Below are 26,429 nucleotides of genomic sequence, written 5' to 3' on the forward strand. Positions count from 1 at the left end.
GTGCATGGTCCCCCAGCGAACGAACGGATGAAACAGCTCAGGGAATGACAGGAGGGAGCTGCGAAGGGCGTCACCGAGTGTCTTCAACATCGAAAGACACTTCCGAGACAGAAGCAGCAGCCCTGGCCCTCTCGGTGCCAAGGATGCCTTTTGCAGCAGCAGCAGTTTGCGCTCTCGCCGGTCTTAGGCGTCCCGCGCGTCGGACCTTCCCCGTCTGAGGGAGGCGCCCAGACAAGTCCCACGGACGTGTGGGTGCACAGCCACAGCGGTCACGCAAGCGAGGGCAAGGGATACCGCCTATGCGGCGTGCGTGGGCGGGGGCAGCCGGACCTCCCGCGGGCGCACCTCCACTCCTGCGGCCGCAAGCACCATCACTCCTGGCCGAGACGTTTCTCCCGAAGCGGGGCCCATCCCGCTCCGCGCCCCGCACAACCCAGTGCCTTTCCCGTGCGGTCCTCGGGGGTGGGGCTCGGCAGGATGGGGCGGAGCCGAGCCCTCCAGGGCCCGCCCCCCGATTGTATAGCGCTTTGATTGGTTGCTTCGGAAGCTGCCTGGCAGACGGCTCTCGGGCCGTCCCCCGCGCGCGGGATGCGGAGAGCGGGGAGCCCCGGCTGGCACGGGGCAGGAGGTCCTTGGGCTCAGCGGCTGCGGGCGGGGTTCGCTCGTAGGGATGGGGACCCCGGGATGCTGCAGGCCCGCGAGTTCCGGGGCCGAGCGGGCTGCTTGCTGCGCTCGCGGGGGTCCCGAGAGCATTTGGGAAACTTCTCGTCCCCGCTCCGTGCTCCCCGCTTTGGAATGGGAGAGCGGCGACTCTGCTGTCAGACTTGCCCTCCCAGTCAGACTTCGTAAAAATAGCCGTGCACCGAGGCGACCGCGCCAAACCCGCCGCCGCGGGTCGGGCGTGCCCCTAAAAATACCCGCGGTCTGGGGCGTGCGCTCGCGTGCGGGCGGGTCCGGCCGGGCCGCAGAGGGCGTCTGGAGACCGGTGAAACGGCGGCCGCCGGCCCGCGCCTCGGCCGGGGCTGGCCCTTTAAATCCTGGAGGAGGCAGAGAAAGAAAAAGGACGCGGGGCCCCGAGCGGCGCGCCGCCCCCGCGCGCGTCCTGGACGCCCCCCGCGGCGCCGCCCTCCGGCCACGGCCGCGGGCGGGACGGCTCCGCGGGGCCGGGGCGGCGGGCGCGGCAAGTGCACGTGCGGGCGGCGGGCGCGAGCGAGAGGCGACCGCAGACATCCGGGCCCTTCCGACCCGTGCGCCCCCCGAGCTGGCGGCGCGGGCGCCGGGCGCGGGGCGCGGGGCTGACAGCGGCGCGCGGGAGGCGGGGCGCGAGGAGGGCGGGGGCGCGGCGCGGGAGGGCGGAGCTGCCCGCGCGCCCGCGGCCGCCGCTCGACTCCACAGCCGCCGGCGCAGCCCCGCCACGAGACTCTGACAGCGGCGCGGCCGGCGCGGTGCGGGCGCTCGGGGACCGACGGACGGCGGCGGCGCCGCGGGAGGACTCGAGGACCGCGGCCCCGCGCCGAGTGCGGGCGGCGCGCAGGGGTGAGCGGCGGGGCGCGCGGGGCTCCGGCGGGTCGCGGTCGTCCCGCACCTCGGCTGCCACGGCGGGTCGGGAGGTCGCGGGGCGCCGGGAAGGCGGCTCTGCGGCGGTGGCGCCGGGAGGCGGGCGCGGGGCCGTTGCTAGGAGGCCGGCAGGGGCCGGAGTGCCCGGGGCTGGGCGGGCAGCGGGCGGGGGGCTGCGGTGGCCATTCAGGGGCTCCGTGCGGCAGCCATGCGGCGGGAGGAGGCGGAGGGAGGCGGAGGGAGGCGAGAGCCGGCGGAGAGCGAGCCAGCGAGCGGGCGCCGCGCCTCCTGGCTGGCACCGCGGCCAGAGTGGCGCGCGGGGCTGGAAGGGAACTTGTGCGGCGTGCGGTCCCGGGCTCGGCGGCGCCTTAGGGTCGGGCCGGGGCGGGCTTGTCAGCAGCCACAGGTGGTTTCTGCCTAAAGTTTTACCGCGCGTCTGCGGGGAAGGCGTGGGAGCTTTTTTTGGAGAGTGACGGTTTCCCGGGACGCTGGCACCCGCACACCGCACTGGGTAGGAAAGGGACCAGCAAGGCTGGGATCCCGCACGTCGCTACCGAGCGGCCCTGGCCCGAGGCGGCGCTCAGGCTGGACCTTGCGATCCTTGGGGCTGTCAGATGGGGAAGTTGAGGGCCGTGGGCGCTCGCACGCAGTTGCTCCGAGCTTCGGAGAAGTTAAGCCGAACCCGGCCCAGCCGCGGTCGCCCGCGCACAGCAGCGCGGGGGTCGCTACCTAGCGGAACGCCCGGGCGCCGCGTGCGTCTCGCGGGCGGCGTGAGCCCGTCGTCTTGTTCCGTGGAGAGCAAATCGTCTCCGCCTCCGTGCCGCTTTGTTAACCCGCCAGCTCCTCTGGCTTCTCCGGGAGAGAACCAGGAAAAGCGGAGCGGCGACTCGGTGACCTCGAGAGCCTCGGAGACCCGAAGGCCGGGCCCCAGGCCTGCGGCTCGGTGGCGCGGGGCCGAGGGGAGCTGGGGCTGGGTGGCGGGTGCCGCCTGCTCTGGGCAGTTCGCAAGGCTCGGGCCGGGCTCCGGGGGGCTTCTGGGACGAAAGGAAGAGAGGGGGTGCGCAGGGATGCCCCCTGCAAAGAGGGAGCTAAGCTGTGGCCAGCTCCTGGAGACACGCTCCGAGGAGCCCGGTGGCTTGGCCGGGTTCCTTCCTGGCCAGGTTAGCGCATGAATCCCCGGCGGCGAGGTAGAACCCGCCGGTCGGTCGGGGCTGGGCTGAAAGCAAGCATTCTTCCCTGCGCGGGCTGCCAGTGGGTAGAACCTGCGTGAGAGTTGCGAACACTCCGGCCCTTCATTCTCCGGGGCCTGTCCCCCAGTCCCCAAGAGTTCCTAGGCAGAAAGCCTCCTGTTTGCTGCCAAGAAGGTCCCAGCATTTGGGGGCTGAGAGAGAGGCCCTGGAGGGCTCGTTTTTAGAGATGAGCAAACTCAGGCTTCGGGAAGGAAACTGGCCTGGCTTGCCACGGGGTTAGAGGCCCCGCGGGGCTGGCAGCGACGTCCGCCTGCGCGGCTGCAGTGCCAGGAGCTCCCTGGACAAGGCCCTGGAGGGTCTGAGGTCACCAATGCCACCCCCACAGCCTGAGCCCAGTAGGGGCCCGTTATCTGGTACTTTCCAAATCCATGCCTGCCAGCCAGTGTGGCTTATTTCCTGTCCCCGTCCTTGGCTTAAAAATCTCAGGACTGTCACTGCACAGGCGGGGCTGAGGACCTCCCAGCTTGCCAGCTCTGTGGTCCCCCAGGTCTCTCTGGATGCTTTTGTAACATAATGTGGATTGATTGGCCGAGATGAATTCGTAGCTCCTCTCACTGAAGCACCCACTTCCCCAGGATGCCAGGGCTCTGTTTTCCTGGTAATTAGGTTTTACAGAGAGTTTTGAAAGGCAGCCTAATTTTGGATCAATTACACTTGGACACAAACGCTGCGCTGTTGTGGATAGCAAATGAGAGAGATGAGCAATTATGGGGGGTGTTGGCATCAATGTTGCTGCGAGTGTTTGACACAGCTATTAAACATTAATGAATAGGTTTTCAGTAAATGTTTTTTACTTTGTATTTCATTGAGCAAACAAAGTGTCTTAATTAAAAAGAGCTGTGAATTGGCCACTTAGATTTCAGCAACTTGTTTCCTACCAGCGCCAACCTCGGCACCATAAACAGAATGCTTGCGAAAAGAACTTTTTCTCCCCAAATCAGAATATTCTGGGACACTTCTTAGCCTTCAATCTGTAGTGTCATTTACAGTGTGGCAGCAACTTATTAAAATAAGGCTGGGTATGGCGTGTCATTAGAAGTGATCTGTAAGAATATTTTGTGTACTTACCTTGCAGGGGAGGTCCCATGATCACCAAGGTGGTTTGCCCAGGGCCAGGCTCATCCATTGCACTCCAAATGTGCTGACCTCTGCAGTTTCCCCAAATGTGGGAAACTCGACTGCAGAATTTGTGGTAGTGGGGAACTGCGTTCGCACTCTCCCCTAAAAAAATTAAAAAAGAGAATATTTTGTAGAATTTACTGCTTTCAGGGACACGCAGTATCGGGAATTCAAGGCTGATGCAGTTCTCGTTTGGTGAGGAGGGGAGAGGCTGTGTCTCTGTGGCTATGCTTAGGATTCCTAGAGAAGGACACAGAACCTGGCGTCCTCATGTGGTCCAGTGTTAAGGCTGTGACCCTGCCTTTTACTTTCAGGCTGAGCACATCAGCATTCCCAAGAGCTGGATCCTTCAGATGGGGGAAACTGAGAGCACGTGTGTGTTGTTATTCCTGTAACTTCTCGCACTGCGTGGTGGCACTGAGCTCCTAGCTTGCGCTTTCCCGGCTGCTGGGGTCTGAAAGATGCCCTGGTCACATTGCTGGCTCCCTGCTCCTTTCCCAGTGATGCCACTCCAGAGGCCAAGGGGCTGCAGCTGCATTCCTGGCAGGTGTCGGGGTCGTCTTGTTCCCCGCCCCCGCACAGGGTGGGCAGTTGGCCTCCTCCTCCTAGCAGGCTGTGGGAACTTGGGTGCGGAGGGACCAGCTGGCTGAGGCTGGGCGGGGGCGGGGATCTATGCTTGTGTAGGGCTGAAGGAGTCCAGGCTATTTATAACCCCGCCTCCCTCCTGGGGAGAAAGGGACTCAAGGGTCTGAGCCATCTGCGGTGTGACTTCTCCCTGGGACGGCTGTGTCCCATTGGGAGAAAATCTACCACCCAGCCACACATGGCATATTCGGTGCCCCCTGACCGTGCGGACGGGGCCTGCAGGGCCCCTTGGCACAGCCGCTGCTCTGAGGATTTGGGATTGAAGAATTTCCTGGAGCCAGTGTGTGCCTTTCTTTCTGAGGCACTGTCCCTCCTTCCTCCACCCCCCCCACCCCAGATTCCCACAACACGACGTTCACCCTGGAAATCTCCCAGGGCAGAACTGAACAGTGACAGGGGAGTTTGAAAGTGGCATCTTGGACGTGTCTCCCTCTGACTCCCAGCCGAGTGTCTCTGTGTGTGGCTGGTAGAGGGTTTGGGGCACACGTGCCATATTTATTTGCTTCTTCCTCGGCTTCTTCCCAGACCGGTCCCTGGTGACCCCCTGGGCCACCCCCTCCTCAGACCAACACCAAAGTCCTCCTTTGTCTTGGAATAAATAATATCTGCCAAGCCACCGGCTACAGCTTCATTCCTGAGATGGATAAGGGGTGGGGTGGAGGAAGCAGGCGAGTCCCAAGCTTGTCTCCATTTCACTCGGTGTGAATTAATCTGCCCATCAGAAGCATCTCAGGTGGTCACAGCAGGGCTTGCAGGGGGAGAAGCCTTCACCTTGGGGCTTTGGAGAGCTGGGCTGGGAGTTGCTGAGCCTTGGGTCCTTGGCACATGGCGCTAGGCCTAGGCGTGGGCAGGCGGGTGCTCGGCAGTCACACTAGCTGCTCCATTGCCATCAGGTGGGCTCCGTGGCACTGTGGAGGGGACATCGGGAGGGCACGGGTATGGAAGCAGAGAGCGGGTGAGAACAGATAGGGCTTCCTTAGGGATGGTGGGAGCCCTGGGGCTCAGCTGGTGGCCAGTCCACATCACCATTCACGCACTCAGCAGCTAGGAGACCCCTCTCTCCGCAGTGATCACGGGACACTGCAGGCAGTGAGGCATATCAGGCCACTCCCTGCAGAATGCTTTGTGGATGCTGGGATCTGGCCTCTGCCTGCCTCTCTGACCTCCCGCCCACTCTCTGCACCCCAACCTGTAGCTCCTGTTTGCTGATTTTATTTATTAATTTTTTCTAAAAAGTTACTGATTTGAAAGGTGGAGTTGGAGAGAGAGACAAGGAGACAAGAAGGATCTTCCATCTGCTAGTCCACTCCCCAAATGACTGCAACAGCCCAGGCCATGCCAGCTCAAAACCTGAAGCCAAGAGCTTCAGCCAGGTTTCCCATGTGGGTGTTAGAGGTACAAAGACTTGGGCCATCTTCTGCTGCTCTCCCAGGCACAACAGCAGGGAGCTGAATCAGGAGTGGAGCAGCCGGGACTCAAACCGGTGCTCACATGGGACGTGATTGTCACAGGCAGTGGCTCGACCTGCAGCACCACAATGCCGGCCCCACCTTCTTGTTTCTTGAAGCCACTGAGCTCAGGTGTTTGGGGCTCACCTGCTTTCTCTGTCTGAAAGGCCCTTCCCTCCCATCTTCCCACAGCCGGCTTCTCCCTGTCATTTAGGACTCCAGCATTGCACTGCACTGTGTTCTTCACAGCACCGACACTGTCTGGGACCGAGTCTCCATTCATTCCTCTCTTGGGTGTGGCCCATCTTCCACCCTGAAATGTGAAATCCCCGAGTGCAGGGGCCACGTCTGTTTTGCTGCCTGTCCTATCCTTGACCCTGGATGTGTGGACATAGCAGTGCTGGAGTGGCTGACCGTGCCGAGTCGTGCCGTTGGGCTGGATGGAGATGCATTAGCTGGGAGGTAGACGTGAAGCTCGATCTCAAGCACTCTGAAGGTGGCTTCAGGAGGGCTGCTTCTCCAGGTGATGCTAGGAGTGTGGGAGCTCACAGCAGCCCACCTCGCGGCCTGCAGTTCACCTGGCTCACGCTCTCTCCGTTTACTTCTTTGGTGGGCAAGAGCTCCCAGCGCAATGCCATCCTTGGAGGGTCAGGAACGCTGTGTTTTTCCACCAGCCCCCTTCGCTGGCAGCCTCTGCGGAGCAGCTGTGGACAGCTGCTTGCCGACGTGGGCACGGGGAGCTTTCTCTGCAGGGGCCCCCAAGCCCATGCCCCGCAGGAGCTGGGGGGTTCATTCTGTTTCACATCAGATTCTGGAGGAAATTAGAAGACTATTAGCATTCCATTTACTGCTTACTTTTCTGATTTTAAAGACAATAAGGCTGGTGAAAGAAAATGTGGAAAAGAATAAAACTAAAATTAAAGAAAAATGGTCATGGCACCCTGATTCCAGTTGGGTTCCTTCCAGGCTCTTTTATGAGCTTCGCTGACACAGAAATCATCACTGGGAGTGAAGTTGGTGTCCCCAGACTCTGAAAACCTGTGTCACTTCTTCCCGAACAGAGTGGACCTTTTCCTTGGTTGCGGATCCTAGAGGAAACCATCTTCGGGTCTCCTCCCTGATGGACCCAGCCCCTGTGAGCTGTGCTCTCTGGAGTCAGGGCCAGGGGGCGTCCAGCCCGTGGGCCGTATCAGCTCCCACAGTATCATTGGGACCGTCCCCACCAACACAACTGCAGACTGGACTGGAAATTCAGTACATTCATAGCAAACTGATTATTTTTATTTTTATTTTTTTGACAGGCAAAGTGGACAGTGAGAGAGAGAGACAGAGAGAGAGGTCTTCCTTTTGCCGTTGGTTCACCCTCCAATGGCCGCCACGGTCAGCGCTGTGCGGCTGGTGCATCGCGCTGATCCGAAGCCAGGAGCCAGGTGCTTCCTCCTGGTCTCCCATGCAGGTGCAGGGCCCAAGCACTTGGGCCATCCTCCACTGCACTCCCGGCCCACAGCAGAGAGCTGGACTAGAAGAGAAGCAACCGGGACAGAATCCTGTCCCTGACGGGGACTAGAACCCGGGGTGCCAGTGCCACAGGCGGAGGATTAGCCTATTGAGCCGCGGTGCTGGCCACAAGCTGATTTTTTTTCTTTTTCTTTTTCTTTTTCCTTTCCTTTCCTTTCCTTTCCTTTCCTTTCCTTTCCTTTCCTTTCCTTTCCTTTCCTTCTTTCTTTCTTTCTTTCTTTCTTTCTTTCGACAGGCAGAGTGGACAGTGAGAGAGAGAGACAGAGAGAAAGGTTTTCCTTTGCCTTTGGTTCACCCTCCAATGGCCGCCGCGGTCAGCGCTGTGCGGCCGGTGCATTGCACTGATCCGATGGCAGGAGCCAGGTGCTTCTCCTGGTCTCCCATGGGGTGCAGGGCCCAAGCACTTGGGCCATCCTCCACTGCCCTCCCGGGCCACAGCAGAGAGCTGGCCTGGAAGAGGGGCAATCGGGACAGAATCCGGTGCCCCAACCGGGACTAGAACCCGGTGTGCTGGCGCTGCAGGCAGAGGATTAGCCTAGTGAGCTGCGCACCGGCCACAAGCTGATTTTTAGGTTGATGACTTTTGTAGGGTCTGTGAATGACGCTGTAAATGTCCAAATGGCCCTGGGGCGGGGAAAAGCTCCCCAGCCCTGTAAGAACCTAGACCTTGAGTCAGTGAAAAGGCGCCTCTGCCCCGCCTGCCCTGCCCGCTGTGATGTGTTCTGCCCTGTGCTGGCTCACGCTTGCCTCTCCTGACGTCCTGGGAAGTGCGGGGAGGAAGGGGTGTCTGCGGTGTGAGCTGTGCCCTTCCTGAACATTCTATCACATTTCCCGGCGCCATCATTGCTCTTTATGCCTCCGAGTAATGTTCCATACCTTATTTAACCAGTACAATACAATTCAATCATTGCCCATTAACTCATCGTTCTTGGACCGAGAATAAGAGAAGCAGGGGAGACTAGGGAAATACGATGCTGCATGGTGCGATCGGCGTGCTTGGGGAGCTGCTGCTGGGGCCATGCTCACTCCACAGGTCTTTCCCTGACGTATTCCCAGGGCTTAGAAAAGGGCCTGGTGCGCAGCAGGGGCTCGGGAACAATTTCGCTGAATCAATACAATGAAGAATCCTCCCTGTGCATGGTGAGACCCTGATGAAGGCCATGGATGTGGAGGCCTCTTTGGAGAGGGTGTTTGGCTGGGGGTGGAACACAGGACCCTGGGGCTTGAAGGAGTGGCAGGATCTTTGCATCCTGGGAGGACAGAGAGGCTGACCCTGGACACAGTGCCCTGACTTTGTCATTTCAATGGGTTTTGGAGGGAAGTGAGGGGCTAGAAGCATGCAACTCCCTGGAGATGGGGCCTAGAGGGGCCCTGGCAGGAGGGTGTGGGTGGAGCTCCTGAGTCAGGACTTGGATGCTGCCAAGGCAGGAAGGGCAAGAGAAAGAGATGGTGCTCCCACTGGGCCCAGAGCCTCCCAAGGGAGCGTGAATCCTGGGGGATTGTGAGACCTCTCCCTGCCTCACCTCTCCCTGCAGCTGATGAAGAAACTGAGGCAGAAGGCATTGGGGGGTGATGCGGAGCAAAGATTTGGGAGTGGGTCGTAGTGGCTGGGCTGCATCTCCAAGCCTGGCTTTCTTGTCTATGCAGTGGTGACAAGACCACTTGATAGGGTGTTTGGGAGAATGAGATAACACCCAGCCCTTGGAAGAGTTCCCGGGACAACGAACAAGGACATTGCCACATGGAAGCCATCACGATTCATGCTTTTTGTGAATTTCTATTCCTGCCCAGGAGGGGGCGGGGAGAAGACTGTGTTGTGGTCTTCCTCCTCCTCTTCCCCAAGATCCCACTGTATTTCAGGGGGCACCAGTCCAGTCTACAGGAGTGATAACTCTCAGGAAGGCGGCGCTCCCGACGGTAGGTAGCATCCACATCGCTGGAGGTGGACTAGGATCCCTGCTTGCTTCCCTAAAGCAAATGGAAGAAGAAGTGCGTTTACTGAAATCAGGGGCCCCAAGTGGATGTCACTGGTGGGGTTACACCGCTTCCATGCTATCACACAGACCTGGATGGGTCTTCAGAATAGGGAGCGTCTGGCCACACTGAGATGGAGATGGCCAGGTCCGTGTTGCTGGTTGGGTGCTGAATGGGAAGGCAGTGTGTGACCTGGAGCAGCCCCGCCTCGTGGAAATGCAAGGTGAGCCTTCTGTGGCACCTCACATTGCCTTCCAGCATTATTTTTACTTTTAGGTATTTTATTTATTCAAAAGGCAGAGTAACAGAAGGAGGGGGGAGACGGAGAGAGTGAGAGATCATCCATCTGCTGGTTCACTCCTCAGATGGCCTCAGTGGCCTGGCCAGTCTCCTGCCAGGCTGAAGCCAGGAGCCTAAAACTCTATCCCGGTCTCCCACGTGGGTGGCAGGGGCCCAAGCACTCAGGCCATCTGCTGCTGCTTTCCCATGGGCGTTAGCAGGGAGCTGGACCAGAAGTGGCACAGCCAGGACTCAAACTGGTGCTCAGACATAGGGTACTGGCATTGAGGGAGCAGCTTAACAAATTGTGCTGCCATGGTGGCCCCTTTTTGAAAAGTTAAATGGGTAAAATGACTTTCAGTAGCTTATTGAACCCAGTGTGTTACAACATTGTCTTTTCAACACGAGGCATTCGTCACATTGTAAGGGCCCTGTAGTGCCACGAGGCTAGCAGCTGCCATGTTGGACAGCGCAGCGAGCCTGGGAGGGCCAGCCTGGGGAGGCTGGGGCTGCTTGGGGGCCGTTGCACGGTGAGGGAGAGTGGTGGGGCCCCTGGAAGTGAGCATGTCCGAAGTGGGCATGAGGGAAGGAGCCAGGGAGCCCTGAGATCTGTCCCTCCTCGTGGCCTAGTGGTGGAACACGGCGTATTGCTAAGGGAGCCATTCTGCTGTTGTGGCCTCAGTTTCTCGCTCTGTAGCATGAGGCTGGGTTACCTCTAAGAGCCATTCTGGCTCTTTCCCTCCGAGGAGCGGCGGCGGTGGGGTTGTTCAGCCATGGCCAAGATCAAGGCCCGGGACCTTCGCGGCAAGAAGAAGGAGGAGCTGCTGAAACAGCTGGACGACCTGAAGGTGGAGCTGTCCCAGCTGCACGTGGCCAAGGTGACCGGCGGCGCGGCGTCCAAGCTCTCCAAGATTCGAGTTGTCTGCAAATCCATCGCCCGCGTTCTCACCGTCATTAACCAGACCCAGAAAGAAAACCTCAGGAAATTCTACAAGGGCAAGAAGTACAAGCCCCTGGACCTGCGGCCCAAGAAGACCTGCGCCATGCGCCGCCGGCTCAACAAGCACGAGGAGAGCCTGAAGACCAAGAAGCAGCAGCGGAAGGAGCGGCTGTACCCCCTGCGCAAGTACGCGGTCAAGGCCTGAGCCTGTGCTGCTAATAAACACAGAATGGCTGCCATTAAAAAAAAAAAAAAAAAAAAAAGAGCCATTCTGGCTGTGGCGTTCTCTATCTAGATGCTAAGAGAAAGACATGGAAAGCAAATGTAGCCACTTCCTAAGTTTGCAGTGGGCAGAGGTGGGGCTTGGAGGGAAGGTAAGGTTGGGTGGCAGAGAGCACAGCTGGGCACCCCGTGGTGAAGTTCTGTCTGGACAGTTGGTCCACAACAGTCCAAGAATGGACAGTGTCCCGTTGCCTTTTTTATACATATATAAAAAGTGTGTTTCGGAGCGGGTGCAGGATCGCTGTTATTTTTAAAAAGTGACACATTTGTCACTGGGATTGAATTCTGAAACTTCTCGCTCCTGGGCCATCGCAGATGGCTGTGTATGGGAGTCACAAACCTGGGGAGGGGCCGCACGGGAAATATTAGAACAGGAGAGGAAACTTTTCAGCTCTGTCATGCACGGGCACCGGGCCTGCGTGGAGAGGATGTGGGATGCGGAGGAAAAGGCAGCAGGTGTGTCGGGGAAGGGTGTGGCGCTGAGTGTATTTTGGGCGTCTGGAGTCAGAGGCGTTGGTCTGACTGCACTCCGGTCAGCAGGGGTCTGGGTTTTATCTCTGCAACACAGACTCCTCAGGGCAGAGGAAGCTGGCTTTCCTTTGTACGGAGTGTCAGCCACGTTGTCACCGAGCGGCTAGCTCACGTCAACCTGAGGACCCTGATGCCCAGACAGGGGAGGAGCCTGCGTGCTCCCAGAGCTGCTCCAAGTGCTGCTGTTCAGAAATGAGGAACCCAGGGGCCAGCGCTGTGGCCTAGCGGGTAAAGCTGGGCGCTGCTGGTTCGAGTCCCGGCTGCACCACTTCTGATCCAGCTCTCTGCTATGGCCTGGGAAAGCAGTAGAAGATGGTCCAAGTCCTTGGGCTCCTGCACCAGTGTGGGAGGCCTGGAAGAAGCCCCTGGCTCCTGGCTTTGGATTGGCATAGCTCCTCTGTCCCTTGTGGCTAACTGGGTAGTGAACCAGCAGATGGAAGACCTCTCTGTCTCTCTCCCTCTCCTCTCTGTGTGTAACTCTGACTTTCAAATAAATAAATAAATCTTAAAAAGAAAGAAAGAAATGAGGAACCTGGAGCTGCAGCAGTCTCCGAGATCACCTCAGACAGCAGGCGGGCTGGGGAGGGACTGGACCTGGCTCTGGGACCCCAGCCTGCCTCCCATCTCCCCCTGTGGGCCAGCGTCCACAGCCCCCAGATGGCTCAGCAGGCTGTCTTGAACCACTTTACAATGAGGCTTTCTCTTTTATGCTTTCCTAAACTCGATTTTAAAAAATCACCTTTCCACACATTGTTTGCTTTGAATTTTTAATTTAATTTTTTGGAGTAGGTCAACACTTAACGTGGTTTAAAATTCAGAAAGTACAAAGGGGCATTTAAAGTCTTCCTCTCTGAGCCGGCGCCGTGGCTCAATAGGCTAATCCTCCACCTTGCGGCGCCGGCACACCGGGTTCTAGTCCCGGTTGGGGCGCCGGATTCTGTCCCAGTTGCCCCTCTTCCAGGCCAGCTCTCTGCTATGGCCAGGGAGTGCAGTGGAGGATGGCCCAGGTGCTTGGGCCCTGCACCCCATGGGAGACCAGGAAAAGCACCTGGCTCCTGGCTCCTGCCAGGATCAGCGCGGTGCGCCGGCTGCAGCGGCGGCCATTGGAGGGTGAACCAACGGCAAAGGAAGACCTTTCTCTCTCTGTCTCTCTCTCTCTCACTGTCCACTCTGCCTGTCAAAAAAAAAAAAAAAAAAAGTCTTCCTCTCACTGCTGCCTGTTAGAGCCACTGCTAGGAATGGTTTCTTCACTTGAGAGGTGTTTTATGCGGATACAAGAAAGCAAGTGCAAATGTGTATGTACGTGGACCTACATGCATGTGTATATTTAAATGTTTTTACTCTAATAGGGCCATACCATACACACTGTATTTAACTTCCTGTTATCTTGGTGATATGAGGGGAATGTGCGTAGTTCATGGGAAATGCACAGTATCTTTAAATTCTGTTTTCCCACAGCTTTCTGCAGCCCCCGGTCCTGACTGTTAGACACATGGGCTTATTCGACCGTCCCTGACACATGGATATGTTGATGGCTTCTGCTCTTTGGCTGATGGAGTATCTAGTGATTTCTCTTTCATGAACATGATCCTTGATTTTTCTGAATACAGGCAAATTTATAGCACTCCGAGAATAAGCTTGCTGACTTATTCACAGGATACTTCAAAAAATAAAAAAAAAAAATTGCTTCCTTGTTTAAGGATTCAGAGTAAGTTCAACAGTTTTTGGCTGAACTTCCTGGAAAACACATCACACAGTCGACGATGATTGATTAAGCCAGCGTCTCCTGAGCTCCCACTGCACGTTAGGTGCTGGGCCGGGCAAGGGGTGGAGCTGGGGTAGCAAGAAGCCAAGGCCTGGAGGAGTGTGTGCACTCTGGGGGCGGGGCCAGGGTCTGAGATGAGAGTGGCTTAGTGGGAGAACAGGTGCAGCTTCACGCCGGAGAAGGGAGGTCAAAGCAGCACTGGGCACGGCCCCAGCGGAGGGCAGTGCAAGCCATGGAGGTAGTGCCGGGCTCTCAGAGTAGGGGGGTGGGGCGCGGGGCTGGCTGATTGGATGGTTGTGAACAGCACAGCTCATGCACCATGTCCTTAACTCTCCCTGCCTCCTCCCCCCACCAGCTGCCTCTCATGATCACTGCCCATTTGCAGGGTTCCCCCAAAGCACAGCGTTCAGGACCCCAGTTCAGCCAGGATGACATTCGGTATCCTTGGTGTGCTTCTTCCAACCTCGAAGGGTTTTGAAGCCTCCTTTTGTCCTGGGGGATCAGGGCTGGCTTTAGAATCCACAGAGCGGTGCAGAGCCCTCCTTTGGGCCAATCCCTTTGCACCAAATAGGCAGCGATGACAGTGCAGCGTTGTGGCCCGAGGAGCTGTGGTCCGTGGGGAGAACCGTGCTAAGTCAGAGGAGGCCCGCATGTCCTGCCTGACCTGCAGATTCCGGGCCTTGTCCCTGCACACACACAGCTTGCTCTTGTCCTCCTGGCTTTGAGGTGGACCTGCTTCCCCCAGATGCTGACCCCCTCCCGGAAGTCTCAGAGTGCTTTCGGGAGAAGCCCCCAGGCTGAGTGTGGCCCTCCATCCGTGGGCTTGAAGCTGCCACACTGAAGTTGACAGAGTTGCAGACCAGCCTTGGAGACTCCCTGGTCCTGCAGAATCTTTCCTGCTTGTGTGTGCGTGCGTGTGTGTGTGTGCGTGCAGGTAGGGAAGCTGCGACCCTCCCAGGAGCACAAGGTGCCTCTGGGATCCTCCCATGTCTGCAGAGGACCAGGAGAAGGCCAGGATCCTTGCCTCCGAGGGTCTGAATATCTGGTTGGGAAGATGATGCTGTGTATACAGGACATATCCAAGCTTAAGTGGTGTAGCACAGCTTGTAAGGGCCACAAGATATCAAAGAAAGAGCAGCTGTGAGCCCTGGAGTCTGTGTGCTGAGAGCGGCAGCTTGTGACACTTGAGGGTGGTGGGGGACCAGGGTCTGACATGCAGGAGCCAGTGCCCGATGTGACACGATTCATCCTCACAGTTCCATGACATTGTTCGCATGTAACAAGAACTAAGGCTCGCGGTGGCCAGGTTAGCTGCTTGAGGTGTCCACAGTCTCTCTGCTGTGTGCGAGTTGATGCTGGGCCCCCGGAGGGTATTCAGGGTGGGAGGAACAGCCTGGGCAAAGGATGGGAGTGGGCCCAGCCTGAAGAGGGTGGCTCAGTGCAGAAGGGGATGTGTGTAGGCAGCAGGAGGAAGTACACTTGGCTAAGGCGTCAGGCTTGTAGAGTTCCTTGCAGCTAATCTTCCAGGCTGGCTCCCCCACCCCCCCACCCCCCATCCAGTCCAGTTCTGGATTTTCTGCCTAGTTTGGTTAAGTCTGATATGCTTCAGGGGGTGGCATCAATTTGACTTTAACCTGAATTTTGGAAGTGATAATCCACTCAGTATCAAGCATTAAAACCATGTATTTTAGTCCAGCACCAGACTGGAATGGTTTGTACTCAGTGGCCAACATTGCTTTCATATGGCATTTTAGCAAATTGCTAAAGAGCCACTCAAAGCACTGTTGAAAGAACTGTTGGGGTTAGCATTGTGACATATTGGGTAAAACCACCCCTTGCAACATCAGCATCCCATATGGGTGCTGGTTCCTGTCCTGGTGGCTCCACTTCTGTTCCAGCTCCCTGCTAATGTGCCTGGGAAAAGCAACAGAAGATGTCCCAAGTGTTTGGGCCCCTGCACCCATGTGGGAGACCTGAATGAAGCTTCTAGCTTTGACTTTGGCCTGACTCAGCCCTGGCTGTGTGGCCATCTGGGGAGTATACCAGTGGATGGAAGATCTCTCTCTTTCTAACTCTGGCTTTCAAATAAATAAGTACATTTTTTAAATTAAAAATACAAGTACTAGCATAAAGAATTATCAGGACACTGAAGCCAGGTGTTAGGACACCCCAGAGGTGTGTGTGTAGTCCTCTTGCAGTGCTTTCCCTCAACTTGTGCGTGAGCCCTGTGCCTTGCTGACCACTGCCACTGAGTGTGGCTCACAGGGGAGGACGAGGATCCCGCTGCTTGGGTTCATTCTGTGTGGTCTGGGCCGAGTAACGTGCGAGGTTGGGGATGATGAGCGGACAGGAACTGGGAAAGGGCTGAGGGCTGATGAATCTCAAGGCGTGATTAGGCTGGGAGTGTTGTACAGGGATTCAAGGACCCTGTTCCAAGGCCCTGGTTTGCATGCACTTCCTTCCGTGGATTTATATCCCTGTTGGTAACCCCAAGGTTCCCCTGGCCTAGTACTGACTAACAAACGTAAGCCACGTCCTCGGTGCTGGACCGGCTCGAGCCCCGGAGTGTCCGTGCCTCCGTGCAGGAGTGAGTGGATGGCTGGCGTGACCTGGCTGGGTTCCTCTCAGGTTTCTTGCCTTGGTCTTGCAGGATGTTTGCTGAGAGCTCTCCAAAGGCAAGGGGCACAGGCTTCCCATTTGTGGGTTAGCTCTGATGTTTGATGTGCTTGCGCCCATTGTGCAAACCTGCGCCTGCTTCACATGCGTGCTCGTTCCTGGGCGCTCAGTCGTCTTACTGAGTAGAACAGGTGAGAAGGCGGAGGGTGAAATCCTAGGTCCTGTCCGTGCCAGCACTGGGAAACAGCCAAGGGTGCGCTTGCCTCTGTCTACCTGGAGTCCTTGAGTTTTCCCAGTCAGTTTTGTGAGTGGGGCAGGGATTGGGAGAAAGGTTTTAAAATGAATTCTTTGGTAAAAATCCTTCTCGACTTACACGATGGACAATGGACCCTTGCTTTGCAGGGATCCTCGACTCCTGCAGGTTCTGGTCTACCAGATGCACCGCCCTGCAGGGCAGCACCTGCCTACCTGCAGAAATCATTAGAAGTCATTGCACAGTTTTCAAGACCCTGCATTTGCACAGACCTGACTCAGCAACATTCTATTTTGGGGATTTGTTACCTGTTCTCAGATTCTGGACTGCAGTTCCTTAATTTTCTGCTGTTTGCTCAGACATGGCTGTTACCTAGATGGGGGGCTTCAGGTTTGAAGCGGTGTCACCACAAAGGGACAGGCCTTTGTCCCCGGACTCTGCCCCGCCTGTCGCTGGGCACCTGCCTACGGGCCCCTCGGACAGACTGACTGTCTCAGCAGTGTAGATCACCACACTCCCTGGGAAAGTGGCCGTTTGCCAGGGAGGTAGTGTGTTTGCACGGACCACGCATGTAAGCGCACACATCCACATCCACATGCATGTGTACACACACGCACTCACACACACACATTCTCTCTCTCTTTCTCTCTCTAAAAGGGGCCGCGGATGGGAAGCACCCAGAACAGTGGCCGTCACAGAGCCTGGAACTCACTAAATATTATCGACTGCTGCTAATAACATAATTATCATGCTCAGAAGGCAAATGTGGTCCCCATCCCTTTGTTGTCCTGCCGGAGACTCAAAGCTCTCTTCCTTAGCCGAGTGACCCTTTCTGCTGTGTTTTTAAATACTCCATCTTTCATCCACACACAGCACATTAGGAGTCTGTTTGTTCTTGGGATGTGTGCAAAATCCCCATTGCTGTCAGGAGAATTTATGTGTGGTTTTAGAGGGGATAATCGACCAGTTAGTATGTGCGCGTCGATTTTACACACAGACGCGCCGCCGCTTACAGCACACATTATAACATCTTCAGTCTCTGCCAAGAATGTGTATTTCTTAGCCCCGTGCATTTGCATATTATGGGTTCATAATTCCAAATAGCTGTAAAGATCTCTACAGAAAAATGTAGTCCCTGTACTCTGGTGCTCTAAATCTCAATATGGTAGGAGAACCTGGCTAATTTTTGCCCCTGCTAATGTGCCAGCCCTGTAATATTTACACACACACACACACTCACACTCATAGACGCACACACACAAATCTTTTACTATACCCTGCTTCGAAGCAGATATTTAATAGCTGGAGCTGAGTTACGCTGCCTACTCTCCAGACTTCATTACATTTCCAAAATATATCATGTGCAAGGCACAGTATACTGTGGTCTCATTACAGATGATTAAAAAGAAAAGACTTGTCAAAATAATTGAACCCAGTGCATCTGATCTAACCCCCAGTTGGGCTGCCATCCCTACCCCACCTCCAGCTCGCGTCACCTGCCCGGCCTCTGGCTTAGCCAACCTCCATCACAAGGCAGAAGACTCTCCAGGAATTGGTCTACCCAGCTGACATCACCAGAAAACCCAGCCACCCGCACCCCAGCCTCGAATCAATCAGTGGAGAATTTGCCATTGGCAATGCTTGATTTGACCAAACAAAATAGAGCAGCAGGAAGCCAAGGCACTCCTGAGACGTCTGTAAGATCTTGTAGGGACGCCTGAAGTTTTTAAATGATTGTGTGGAGGCTTCTTTTTGAAGCTAAGGATGCTATGCTGAAGTCTCTTCTACCCTGCTCCACTGCAGCAAGAATTCAACAGCTGAACTAGAGAAGTTGTCACGTGTGATGGCCGTGACAGACGTGCTGCGAAATCCAGCACGGTGTTGTTAACCTTGGGGTCACTGAGGCTGGAGAAGGCCGGCCAGGCTGGGCAGGGGCGCCATGGGCCTCTCTCTTTCTCTCTTGCATGCTCCACTCTGCTCTTTGGAGCACCTTGAATACGGAGAACTCTCATCCGTTTTAGGGTGCCCAGGCAGGTCCCAGCCTCCTGGAAGCCAAAGAACATCATTTTCCAGCTGCTGAATGGGCAGCCAGTCCTGGCTCAGGTGCCTGAGGCTGCCGAGCCCACGTGGGTTGCGACCACCATGATACCTCTCAGGTGCTCCCCTTTTGTGGTTTATTTTAAATTAGGAGCATTTGTCCTTTGCGTGTGTGTGCACACATGTGTGTGAGTATGGTCATTGTGAAGGTGTCCCAACCCAAACTGCCTCTAGTTTTGATTCAGAGTTTAATTGGAGGGGGATTCAAATGAATTCTTTAAAGTTTTTTGTTTTAACATTTAAAAAAAGTATATATTTGATAGAGAGCAACAGCGATGTATCTCCCATCTACTGGTTCACTCCCCAAATCCCTGCTTGAGTGGCTTGAGCTGGGTTATAAGTGAATCCGGGAGTGGGGAAAGCACAGTCCAGGTCTCCCACGTGGGTGGCAGGGACTGAACCATCACCATTGCCTCCCAGGGTCTGCATTAGCAGGAAGCTGGGGCAGGTGCGCCAATATGGGATGCAGGTGTCTTAAGCACTAGGCCAAAAACCTGCCCCTCTTTTAACAGCTTTTATTGAGCTATAATTTACTTGCCATAGGATTCACTTTATCTTAGGTAGACAATTCAGTGATGAACTTTTTAGATGGAGAGTCAGAGAGAGTATTACCGAGGCGGAGGCTGAAGAAAGGGAATAGCAGTGAAAGGAATCCTTTTGTTCCAAGCACACACAGGTGTCCTGCTTTTCCTTTCCAGCAGAAGGGAGCCACGTGGGCAGGAGGGGTGGTGGATGGAGCAGACCTAGGGGCAGGGAGGGGGCTCAACAGTAGCGGGGGCACAACCCCTCCTGGTTCCACTTGGGTTCCCGGCAGGTGGGGCTCTCAGTGCTTGGACGCCAGCTCCTCCCTGGTCATTAACAGTTCACAGATGCCAAGGTATTGTCACATCAAAAGCATATTCATTAGCACGTTTGGCCCAAACCACTTCCGGTCCTCACTCAGACATGCGGAAGCAGATTTCTGAGGTCAGCCAGGCCAGCACCCCCTGTATTCACACAATCCCGCATTGTCCCTGGAGCTGGGGGAAGTGATCCAGGCACGCTCACCGGCCTGCAGCTGGGCTGCCTTTCCAGGCCTGTGGATCAGCCTCTTCTTGTTGCCTTGCCCTGCAGCCATGGTCTCAGATGGGCGAGGAGGAGGTGGGCAGATCGGCCAGGTAAAGGGCACCGCAGACCCAGCTTTCTCCTGTCTGGGTTTCTGGTCTCCCAGCTGCCTGGCTCGGCTCTGGGTGCTGCTCACTCTTTAAAGCCCTCGCTGGAAGGACATTCTGCCTCCCCCAACCCCCAAGTCTGAGTTTAAAGCAGTTATCATCTAGCAACCGTGAGAACAGTGGAGTTCAAGTGGAAACCCTCCTAACTCAGGCCTGTCTTCCAAAAGCTGTGCTGCTTTGGTTATATATCTGCTAACTCCAAGCAAGAAATGAGGCCAAGCGGGGGAACACAGCCATAGCCTGCACTTGGACTTCTGTGCAAAAAAAAAAAAATTTTTTTTACATCCTGCTTGCTTCCTATTGGGCCGTGTGTGCACGCGTATGCGTTTTGAAAAAGTCCTGGAAAAAACTGTATTTTGGAATAAAAAGGGTATTTCATCTCTCAGCATTCAAAAGGTTTGAAAAACAGTGAAGAAACTGATTAGATGTAGATCCAAGTACTTGCTGGCTGTCCAACATGGGGCGTGGGGGAGGGAAGATCCTAGGCTTTGAAAGGGTCCCTGTGGCTCACGGGGCCTTCACAGGGAATTCATGCTGCTGGGGTGTGCAGACTTAGAGGCCTTTGCTTTCAGCCCTTGCCAGCAAATGGGGCAGAAAGCCAGGCTCGTCCTTGTGTCCAGAGCCAGGGAGGGGAAAAGTCGGTGGGCAGCAGACCCTGAGCAGAGGGGTGGAGGCGTGCCAGCTCTGAGGGGTTGACAGCAAGAGCGCTCAGAGCCCTCCTCGGGCCTGGCGAGCTGGACAAGCTGGAGCCAGGAGCTTCTCAGGGCAGTGGTTCCCTGGGCCAGCTCCACCCCTACACTCCAGCAGCAGGTCCTGGGTGCTTGGGAAAAAAATGCACGTTACCGGGCCCCCCCAAGTCAGGCACTGCAGGGGTGGGCCCACAGGGCTTCCAGAAGGTTCTGATGAGCTCTTGCATCTGAGAACCACACCTGTGGAAAGATGGGAAGTTGGGCGGTGATGGCTAAGAGCTGAGGATCAGAGTGGGATTCGGTGTGATTTTTGTGAATACGGTAATTCATTAAGTCGTTTCTGGTTGATGTAATAGTTTTATTGTTCTATAGAGACAGAGTTGACTGACTGCATATCAAGCATCCAATGAACTACATCTGGGCATAAAAGGGATCCTGAGAGCCAGGTAGCCCAGACTTTAACTCCTGGTGGCCACGGGAGCTGCCCATGTGACTTGGTTTTCCTTGCTGAGTGAAATCAGGGGAGCGATTGCCATCGCGTGGAGTTCTTGAGTATAAAGGAGCCTGAGCGATCCCTCGCAGCAGAGTCCAGCCCAGGCCTCAGCGGCCTCCTTTCCCCCTCAGCCTGGGCCAGTTCTGGGGAGCTGCTGGGGCGTGGTGGCAGTCACTCGGGTGCTGTCACTCGGCCTCTTGGGAACTTTTGTAGGCTCCGTCCACAACTTCATTTTATGGGCGAGGGGATGGAAACTTGGGGGTTTAAAGCCACACGAGCACTTTTCAGCAGGGGGCTTGGAGCCCGGGTCTGCCGGAGCCCAGCTCAGCGGCTCCCGGGCCTCTGTCCTCACGCATTTTAACCTTGTAGCGCATGAAGGCGAAAATGCTGGCCCCAACAGGAGCCAGGTCCTCTGTCCCTTGCTGTGGCCTTGGACAGAGGGGAGGGGGCCTGAGCACTACCCAGCTCCTGTCTTAACTGATGCTCAGTGCCTCAGTTTCTCCATGTGGCAAACTTAGCCTCCAGAGAGGAAAATGCGGTCTCCTTGGGAGGCAGGCGTCGGGATGGCAGGACACGGCCCGCTGGGGCTGGAATACAGCCTTGTGATGGTGGAACGCAGCGTCTCGGTCGGCCAGCAGCCGTGGGTGGAGTTGGAACTTGCTATCCGTGGGCTGTGCGCTTGAGGCTTGAAGCAGGTGAGTGATGGGACTTGGTGTTAGTCTGTTTTTCACTTGCCATGAGGAAGTGCTGACACTGGGTACCTTAAAGCAAAGGGATTTATTTAGTTCACAGCTTTGGAGGCTGAAAATCCGCGGGTGGGCCTCTGCCGAGGGCCCCCTGGGCCGCATCGTAGCGTGGCAGGTAGTATTGTGGTGAGCCAAAACCCGAGTGATTCGGGGGTCAGGCCCCCTCCTCTGTAAGAAGCTTCTGTCATGGGAACTGACTTCCTCCTTGAGACCAGCATGAATTGTCTCCAGGGGCAGCCCCTGTAGCCCCCTCATCCCCTGCCATGAGCCACCACCACTGCTCACATCACCACACTGGGGACCAAGCTGGTTAGGACTCCCAGCCCACACGGCGTCCCCAGTGCAGGTTACCAGTGCTGCAGTCACCAGCCATCACTCCACAGGGCTGCAGGTGCTACTACTCAGGACCAGGACGGTGCCTGGCCACGAAAGTGGGAGGGGCTTTTAATCTGCATTTGATTGACAATCTCAGACACTGAGTTTTTGTCTTTCATTATGTGTGTGTTAAACTAATGAAAAAAACCTGCTCTTTGTAGACCAAGGAAATATTCTCTGGAGAATTCGTGGATGGAAAGGAAAATCACTAAGCAAAAATGCACACTTCTGAGAGATGCCATTTTGATAAAGTGCAGAAAACTCTGGAATAATAAACCTTTGAGAAAGACTTTTGAAAGAGTGATGGTGGGTGTCAGAGAAACGGAAGTCTTCCATCTGCTGGTTCACTCTCCAAATAGCTAGCGCTGGGCCAGGCCAAAGCCAAGAGCCTGGAGCTCCATCCACGTCTCCCACATGGGTGGGCAGGGTCCTAAGCACTTGGGCCATCTTCTCCTGCCTTCCCAGGTTCGTTAGGAGAGAGCTGGATCAGAAGCAGAGCACAGGGACTCCAACCAGCGCTTGAATATGGGATGCTGGTGTCGCAGGCATTGGCCTAACCCACTGCAGTGCTGTGGGTCCCAGGAGCGAGGAATACCAGCACTGTCTTGTTTTAGCCTCTTTGTGCATGTTTTCTATTCTGCTAGTGCAAGCGGAAATTATAGTTAAACAATTAACAAGGCTGAGATAAGCACAGGTGTCTTCACTTAGGAGTCATGGGGTGGTCTCAGGTTCATCTGACACCAGAGATGACCTCTTGACACTGAACATGGTTTTCGCTCGGAAGTTCTCAGGCACCACAGGGCATCCCCTGGTGTGCAGAAGGGATTCTAGAGGGGAAAAAAATGCAAATTTGGAATTCAGAAGGCGTTAGCTCCTTCGCTCTTCAAAAAATACGAACCAGGCGCCTCTGTGTGCCAGCGTTGGGCTGGGCATGGTGGTTGGCTTTTCCTGTGGGCTTCCTTCTACACCCAGCCAAGCTCTGTTTTGTAAGTGGGGCATGGCCTCACTGCACGGGAATGTGGCTTCAGCTGGCCTCTTTGCAACAAACAGGCAGCCCATCACCACCGCGTACTGGTGTTTTCCTGCACCGGGCACCCGCCTGTGTGTTTGCACGTCCTTTAAACCTCAATGACAACCCTTTCAAGGCAACAGAAGCTAGAGGCACAGAAACGAAGGACCTGGCTCAGATCACACCTCCAGGGAGAAGCAGAATGCACAGCCCACTCCCAGGCCCAGCACTCGGACACAGGCACAGACACCCATGCACATGTGTATACATACACACACACGCACACACACAGGGAAAGGGTGGGGGAGCTCTGATCATCACCCTCTGAATAAATGACTACGTGTGGTTTTGCAGCCTGCAGAGCTAACCTGCTTCTCCCAGCCCGAAGCCTCTACATTACTTCAGACTGCAGGGTGATTATTTAGAAAGTGTGATGACTCAGGCTTGGGCTGAAGTATAATTCGGTCCAAATAAAGACTGGGGGGTGGCGGCCAGTTGAATCCTGTAAGCAAGATGAGAGGGCGCAACATTTGAACTCAGTGAGGGAGCATGGTGTCTAGCTGTGGTACACACTTATAAAGAATCCTTTATCCCTGCTTGTTCTAGGTCGGTCATGTGCCAGTTCCTCCCATGTAGGGCGGACCGAGCTGTACAAATGCTTCTCTTCCGGCTTCGACTACTGTGATGCGAGTGTTCGTCAGCTTCAATGAAAAAAAGGTCGATTAAAATCAATTTGCTGAAGCCAACCTCTCATAGATTTCCCAGCATAGAAGAAGAAAGCATGTATGAGCACTGCTCTGTTTGAAAAGCGGCACTTCTTAGGGGTGGGAGCTTGGTGCACCCGTTAAGATGCCACCTGGGACACGCGTTTCCCACGTGAGAGTGCCTGGGTTGGAGGCCTTAGCTCCAGGCAGCCGGCAGGTGCTAGGTCCCTGCCACCCTCTCCGTGTGGGAGACCCAGATAGAGTTCTGGGCTCCTGATTTTTGGCCTGGCCTGGCCCTGGCTGTTGTGGGCATTTGGAAGGTAAACTAGCAAATGAAAGCTATCTCTAACTGCCTTTAAAAAAAAAAAAACTGAACCAAAAAAACACCCCACTTCTAAAACAGCTACTCAGTGACAGTTCATTTATTCTGTACGCAGAACGCACTGCTGGGTGCTATGGGCATCTCTGTGAAATATAAGGCACCCCTGGGCTAGCGTTGTTGTGCAGCAGGTTAAGGTGCTGGCATCCCACGTGAGTGCCAGGCTGAGTCCTGGCTGCTCCGCCTCCTATCCAGCTCCTTACTAATGTGCCTAGGAAAGCAGAAGATGGTCCAAGTCCTTGGGCCCTGTACCCGTGTAGGAGACCCAGATGGATTTTCAGGCTCTTGGCTTTGGCCTGGCCCTGGTTGTTGCAGCCATTTAGGGAGTGAACCATGGATAGAAGTTATCTCTTTGTCTTTCCTTCCTTTCTCTAACTCGGCCTTTAAATTAAAAATAATCTTAAAAGGCAGGGCCGGTGGCCGGTGCCGCGGCTCAATAGGCTAATCCTCCGCCTGCGGCGCCGGCACACCAGGTTCTAGTCCCAGTCAGGGCACCGGATTCTGTCCCAGTTGCCCCTCTTCCAGTCCAGCTCTCTGCTGTGGCCCGGGAGGGCAGTGGAGGATGGCCCAAGTGCTTGGGCCCTGCACCCACATGGGAGACCAGGAGAAGCTCCTGGCTACAGATCAGCATGATGCGCCGGCCGCAGTGGCCATTGGAGGGTGAACCAATGGCAAAAGGAAGACCTTTCTCTCTCTCTCTCTCTGTCCACTCTGCCTGTCAAAAAAAAAAAGGGGGGGGGGCAGGGCTGGTGCTGTGATGCAATAGGGTAAAGCTGCTGCCTGTGCCGCCAGCGTCTCATACATGTGCTGCTGTGAGTCCTGGCTGCTCCACTTCTGGTCCAGCTCCTAGCTAACGTGCCTGGGAAGGCAGATGGCCAGGGTGCTTGGGTCCCTGCCACCCACGTGGGAGACCCAGAGGAAGCTCCTGGTTCTTGGCTTTGGCCTGGCCCATTCCTGGCTATTGCAGCCATCTGGGCAGTGAACCACTGGATGGAAGGTTCTCTCTGTCCTCCTCTCTCTGTAACTCTGCCTTTCAATTAAATAAAGTCTTAAAAACAAGAAGGCACAACTCCTGCCCTGAAGGGGCATGCTCCCTTGCTGTGGAGAAGACGTGGATATCCACTGAAAGAAGAGGAGGAGTAAGCAGGCTGGCGTTGAGACGAGGTGGCACACCAGTGGGTATTGACCGTGTTCAGGAAGGCTCGGCAGAGAGGAAGGGGAGAATATGGCCTCTTTGTGGTTGCGGTGGGTTTTCAGCTGTGGCTGTGGTTTTACTTGGAAGATGGGACCCAGACACATCCACACAGCCCACTTGATCCATCTAAGGGCGAAACCCGTGCTTTTTGCAAAAGGTGCTCTTCGTCATCCTCTCTGAGCTGGCGTGTCTCTCCTGAGAAGTTACCCTTGCTTGTGTGTGCCGGTGGGGGGGGGGGGGGGGCTGGGCCCTGGCTTTCTCTTCCCACTGCCTCTCCCTCTTTGGCCCGTCCCACTGCTGGTCTCCCTGGCTCCAGGGAAGAAGGAGGCAAAGAGATGTGAAGGTTAAACTCATTTGTTTTGCCACTCGCTGCAGTTCAGGGAACAGAGTCACTGGAGGAGGCAGCTGGCCGTAAGTGAAGCTAGAATGGGGCCTGGGAGTTTGGATTTCAGACTTCCCGACAGCCTCCATTACGACTGCCGGGTAGACATAAAACCCCGTTCATCTGGACCTTCTATTAAAAGGGAGGCTGGCTTAGAGGGTACCGCAGTCCTGTCCTTACTGGCAAACTAGGGTCCCCAGAGTGGGGTGGGAGACCTGGGGAGCAGTCGGGGGGCCACCTGTGTGACACAGCTGCGGCTGGCAGCTGGTGTCTGATGAGCTCTTTGAGGGGAGGCAAGACAGGGCTGGAATTTCCTTTCAATTATCGTGGGTCTCCGGGCCCTGCGTCTTTGCCTGGGAGCACTTACACTTCTTCAGGTTCCCCATCGCGTCCTCCCAGCACATCTGTGCACAGGCTGTATCCGATCGGCCTGCGTTCAACGTGGTTTTTGAATGTTTCCTGCTCTCCTATGACCTGGATTTTCCAGAGCAGCTCCGACTTGTGGTTTGAAAAATATGGTCACGGCGGGTAAGCCCAGTCTCTGCCGTGTGGATTGTGTCTCCCCGCTGGCAGGTGGCGGTGCCTCTGTGCCCCTGCACTGGCTGGGGCCAGTGCTTGTGGAATGAGAGGAGGGAGTGGGCTTAGGATCCAGGTTCGCCTTTGGTTGGGTTGGAGTGTGTTCCTTTTCTGGGTGCTGTTGGTGTCTGCTGTCTGCCTGTTTTTTTCACCTTTCAACATAGCCCAGAGGGTCCTTGCTTTTAGTGGGGGTAGGGGTGAGAAAGGGTTTTCTGAGTCAAGTGCAACAGTGCTGATTGCCCTTGGGGTGGAAGGAGAAGCCTCCTTCAACAGAGTTCAGCCTTCAATGTGTTAACCAGGGGGAGAGTGAGTGAGAGAGCGATCAAGCAGTGCCTGTTTGTAGCCTTCTCCTTTTGATTGCATCAGGCACGAGTGGAAGGGGAGGATCTGGGAGAG

The 26,429-nt window shown here is 55.8% G+C and overlaps 2 protein-coding genes and 1 non-coding gene across 4 annotated transcripts in view; all 3 read left to right on the top strand.

Annotated features, from left to right (window-relative positions):
• Positions 1-1,367: 1,367 nt before the first annotated feature.
• ZBTB7C (zinc finger and BTB domain containing 7C) overlaps positions 1,368-26,429 on the top strand; it is a 312,790-nt gene continuing 287,728 nt past the window's right edge. Inside the window, exon 1 of one of the 2 annotated variants that reach the window (XM_051851243.2) lies at positions 1,368-1,536. The gene's annotated coding sequence lies outside the window, so the exon portion shown is untranslated. The remainder of the gene's footprint in view (positions 1,537-26,429) is intronic. The other variant, XM_051851242.2, reaches the window with a different exon arrangement.
• LOC127492583 (U1 spliceosomal RNA) lies at positions 3,868-4,031 on the top strand. The gene has a single exon (XR_007922091.2). It is a non-coding gene; the product is annotated as a U1 spliceosomal RNA (small nuclear RNA).
• LOC100341094 (large ribosomal subunit protein uL29-like) lies at positions 7,622-10,993 on the top strand. The gene has a single exon (XM_070050207.1). The coding sequence runs from the start codon at positions 10,564-10,566 to the stop codon at positions 10,933-10,935; it is 372 nt and encodes a 123-aa protein (XP_069906308.1). The 5' UTR covers positions 7,622-10,563; the 3' UTR covers positions 10,936-10,993.

The sequence above is a fragment of the Oryctolagus cuniculus genome, chromosome 10 (genome assembly GCF_964237555.1).
Source record: "Oryctolagus cuniculus chromosome 10, mOryCun1.1, whole genome shotgun sequence".
Classification (NCBI taxonomy): domain Eukaryota; kingdom Metazoa; phylum Chordata; class Mammalia; order Lagomorpha; family Leporidae; genus Oryctolagus; species Oryctolagus cuniculus.